At 37.6% G+C, this 3,997-nt stretch overlaps 1 protein-coding gene across 1 annotated transcript; it reads left to right on the top strand.

Moving 5' to 3' along the window:
• The first annotated feature begins 1,411 nt into the window (after positions 1-1,411).
• Positions 1,412-3,656, top strand: LOC105137352 (WAT1-related protein At5g07050). Its single transcript, XM_011043074.1, has 8 exons — positions 1,412-1,745; positions 1,846-1,908; positions 2,019-2,135; positions 2,247-2,487; positions 2,579-2,710; positions 2,751-2,777; positions 2,871-3,022; positions 3,116-3,656. The coding sequence occupies exons 1-8, from the start codon at positions 1,543-1,545 to the stop codon at positions 3,387-3,389; spliced, it is 1,209 nt and encodes a 402-aa protein (XP_011041376.1). The 5' UTR covers positions 1,412-1,542; the 3' UTR covers positions 3,390-3,656.
• The last annotated feature ends 341 nt before the right edge of the window (positions 3,657-3,997 follow it).

Here is a 3,997-nt window from a genome sequence, read left to right as displayed (position 1 = left end):
ATATATGTGTTAAGCCTTTCCGTATACATCGAGGCTCAAGCATCTTTTCTCAGTACACTACATATATATCATGGAGAAGGAATCTTCAATTAGATCATATGAAGGAATATCCGATAATATATGCTAGATTCTATGATAACACTTCAATGGTTGATATATATATATATTCATGTATTTGACCTGGTTAAGAACAGATAATTTATATCAAAATCAGGAAATTCATGAAAAAAATTCTTAATAAGTTGATTCTTATATTAATGAAAAAAGATGTATATATTTCCCTGAATTCAACTTGAAAAACTAAGAAAATCCAGATGACAGTACATTTCGACAACTGGAAATTTGAACAACAAACGAAGGGAAGTGTTTCATGATAAGTGATTGAAACATTACTGTACTGTAATTTCGCAGTTTACTTTACGTAAAATTCTCGATCCTTTCATGAAAAGACTGAAACGGACGGTGTGCAAGTCTCAAAATCCATATTATCTTCGTAAATTGTCTTTTTGTTAAGTGATCCATAACATATGAACTCTACGTACGTATAATATAAGGGAACAATGCATTGCCAACTTTTTTCTTTATTCTACCCAATGAGAAACGCAAACACCCAACTTTACAAAGTGAGTTGTGTCCACCATCAGCTGTAAGTATTGGACCTTGCGAATGACAGTGGATACTTAACAGAAATCGCTTGAAGTTCCAATTAAAAAACTTGTGAAAGTATAGTTAATTGCATGAATGATTGAATCATCAAAAATAAAATTCAATGATTTTTTCACATTTTCATGATGCATAAAATCCATAAAAGATAGCTAGCATGTTAGTGGCAGATCAGTTCTAGACTAAGAATCATCTTATGAGTGGAGTTTATTAAATATTAGTGTAGTTAGGCACATTGAGCATCTCTTCAGGTTAATTAATGACTCTACCTGCAATGAGATCTTTGCTAAAAATATGCTCTTAAGAAACAAGATAAATTAATTATTGGGTATTTTATCCGCTTTGAATAAGAGTTGCTGGAAATGATCAGCTAGCTTAGCATACACAATAGGCATTACCAGGTACTGTTCCAATGGATTAATGAAGATGAATGTTTCGCAATGCCGCGTATATCGGCCGAGATGTCGAACCCAACAAGCGTGGAGGGGCCACCACTTCCCACCACCCCACCACCACCATCTATTACTTTTCCCCCTCCATTGGCATCAGCATGCACCAAACTAAACTCTTTTGTTTAGCTCTAAACTCGTTTGGCAAACCAATGGGGGTCCCACTTATAGGGCAAACGCAACACCCGTGTGAGATTCTCACAGCCTTGAGACTCTCTATTATATTACATCATCACACTCTCACTATTTTGGATAGAAGCCTTCACACCCCAAGTGCCTATATATAGTGGCCTTGCTAGCCATTTTTACTTAGGAAACACACATAAGCAACTGGAACTTGAAGTCTGGTGCTCGTGATCTCTTTTTCCTCCTCTCCTTCTCTTCTTCTTATTAATTACCAACCCTTAAGCTAGGATCCAACAAAAAACAAATGGAGGGGAATGGTTACTTTGGAAGCTTTTTTCAAAGGAGCAAGCCTTACATAGCCATGATATCATTGCAATTTGGCTATGCTGGCATGAACATCATCACCAAGGTTTCTCTTAATCGAGGGATGAGTCATTATGTTCTAGTGGTGTATAGGCATGCCTTTGCTACTGCTGTTATTGCTCCTTTTGCCATTATTCTTGAGAGGTACACAAATATGGTGGCATGATTCAAGAGAGTGCTAACTTTTATTAATCCTTATTGGTAGTGAATTTTAATCTTTTCTGGTTTTCTTTTTTGGGTTCAGGAAAGTAAGACCAAAGATTACATTTCCCATTTTCATGCAGATGTTTGTGCTGGGTCTTCTTGGGTTAGTATTTTCTCTTTGCCATGACATGGTTCTAAACTTTTGGAAGATATTGAAGCAAGGATGACAAGTAAATCTTAACTTCTTTCTTTTGTCTTTTCTTGGTCTAACAGGCCTGTGATTGATCAAAACTTTTACTATGCTGGGTTGAAATTCACTTCTCCTACCTTTTCATGTGCCATGAGTAACATGCTGCCTGCAATGACATTTGTCATGGCAGTTCTTTTCAGGTACTATAATCAACACTCTGATAACTCTGCATCTCTTCTCTTCATTGCTTTATCATGAGTGACTAACTGATGTGCGTACTTGTTTGGTGGGTTTGTACTAAAAATATACAGGATGGAGATAGTGGACATAAAGAAAGTTAGATGCCAAGCAAAGGTGATTGGAACTATAGTAACTGTGGCTGGAGCCATGTTGATGACATTGTACAAAGGTAATGTCATCAATTTGATCTGGTCTGAGCATCTCCACACCCAATCATCTTCTGTTCCTGAAACTACAAACAAGGATTGGATTAAGGGTTCCATTCTTCTCATCATTGCTACATTTGCTTGGGCTTCATTCTTCATTCTTCAGGTAAATAATAGAATGACTAGTATAACTTTAGTTGTGGATTTGAAAAAAAGGAGTTCGAGCACTTGACTTTTTGCTACTACTTATTTTACAGACAGTGACACTTACGCGGTACTCAGCTCACCTTTCACTTACAGCACTCGTGTGCTTTTTGGGCACACTACAGTCCATAGCTGTCACCTTTGTGATGGAACACAAGCCTTCTGCTTGGACCATTGGCTGGGACATTGGAACACAAGCCTTCTGCTTGGACCATTGGCTGGGACATGAATCTTCTTGCTGCTGCCTATGCTGTGAGTCTCTCTCTCTCTCTCTCTACAAACTCACAGGTTCAAATATGTATTAGCAATAGTAAAGGCACTAATAAGTGTAATTTTCATGTACAGGGAATTGTGACATCAAGCATTTCATACTATGTTCAAGGACTTGTCATGCAAAAAACAGGGCCTGTCTTCGTTACTGCTTTTAGCCCTTTGATGATGATCATAGTTGCAATCATGGGCTCTTTCATTTTGGCTGAGAATATTTATGTTGGAGGGTAATTTCCTACGTCCTCCAAAAAAAAAAATAGTCTGCCTTTTTTACATTTGGATTTACCACACTGACTAATAACTTCTTTTTGGATTTACAGTGTTCTTGGTGCTATATTAATTGTAGCTGGACTCTACGCTGTTCTATGGGGCAAGCACAAGGAACAAAAAGAAAAGGAAGCTGAAATTATCCCAGAATCAATTAAAGAAAATGGAGAGAATGGTGACACAACAGGAATGATCCAGGACATTGAAGCTAACAATTGCACCGAGAAGCGAAGGAATCAAGCTAACAATGTTACTGTGCCGTCCGTGGCTATTACTGTTCCAACTTCACAGGCTCCCGTGATAGCCAGGGAAGCACCAAGAGCATAATTAGCTTAGGACTGAAATGATAAAGACAGAAATAATAGAGGGTTGGCCATAGAAGCTTGGAAGGGAAAGGAAAATAAGCTTCTTTTTTATTTTTTGTAATTCCAACCTTAGTATTTTTACCCCTTTTTTGCCTTTGTTTTTTACTTTTTCGTCTTGTGGGAGATAAAATTATGGGACTCACAATCTTCCATATGTAACTGTACGTGAGCTGATATTCTGTTGATGAAAAGCTAATTAGAGAATGCAGAATCTTCCTTTTTGGATTTTGTAATTATCGTGTGTCCTGCCTAAACTCCAAATCGATTTAAAATTCCTGGAAATTTTGTTCCACATGTAAGAGAATTGACGATGACGTCCGAGGCAGATTCCACTCACTAATGTGCATGTGGCTGACTTGTTTCTAGCAGTTTCCATCATGTCATTTCTTATGAATAGGGTGGGAATCTGACATGCCATTCAATGTTGAAGCATTCGTTCCTAACAATTCACTTTCACCATTGCATGTCTTGCTCCCACTGGCATTGACAAATCAAGTATATAGTGATGGAAGCACACATCTATCTTACTCCTTTGAAACTTCAATCTGTGTGTTGAGGATATATAGTTGA

Source organism: Populus euphratica, unplaced genomic scaffold (genome assembly GCF_000495115.2).
Source record: "Populus euphratica unplaced genomic scaffold, PopEup_1.0 scaffold66.1, whole genome shotgun sequence".
Lineage (NCBI taxonomy): Eukaryota > Viridiplantae > Streptophyta > Magnoliopsida > Malpighiales > Salicaceae > Populus > Populus euphratica.
The sequence above is the reverse complement of the archived record's forward strand: the minus strand, read 5'-3'. Positions and strand labels throughout refer to the sequence as shown.

Excerpts from the sequence above, each read along its gene's own strand:
- LOC105137352 (XM_011043074.1), top strand. The coding sequence starts at position 1,543 with ATGGAGGGGAATGGTTACTTTGGAAGCTTTTTTCAAAGGAGCAAGCCT. Across the intron at positions 1,746-1,845 it reads TTTGCCATTATTCTTGAGAG|GAAAGTAAGACCAAAGATTA; the intron begins GTACACAAATAT and ends TTTTGGGTTCAG. Across the intron at positions 2,136-2,246 it reads GTCATGGCAGTTCTTTTCAG|GATGGAGATAGTGGACATAA; the intron begins GTACTATAATCA and ends AAAAATATACAG.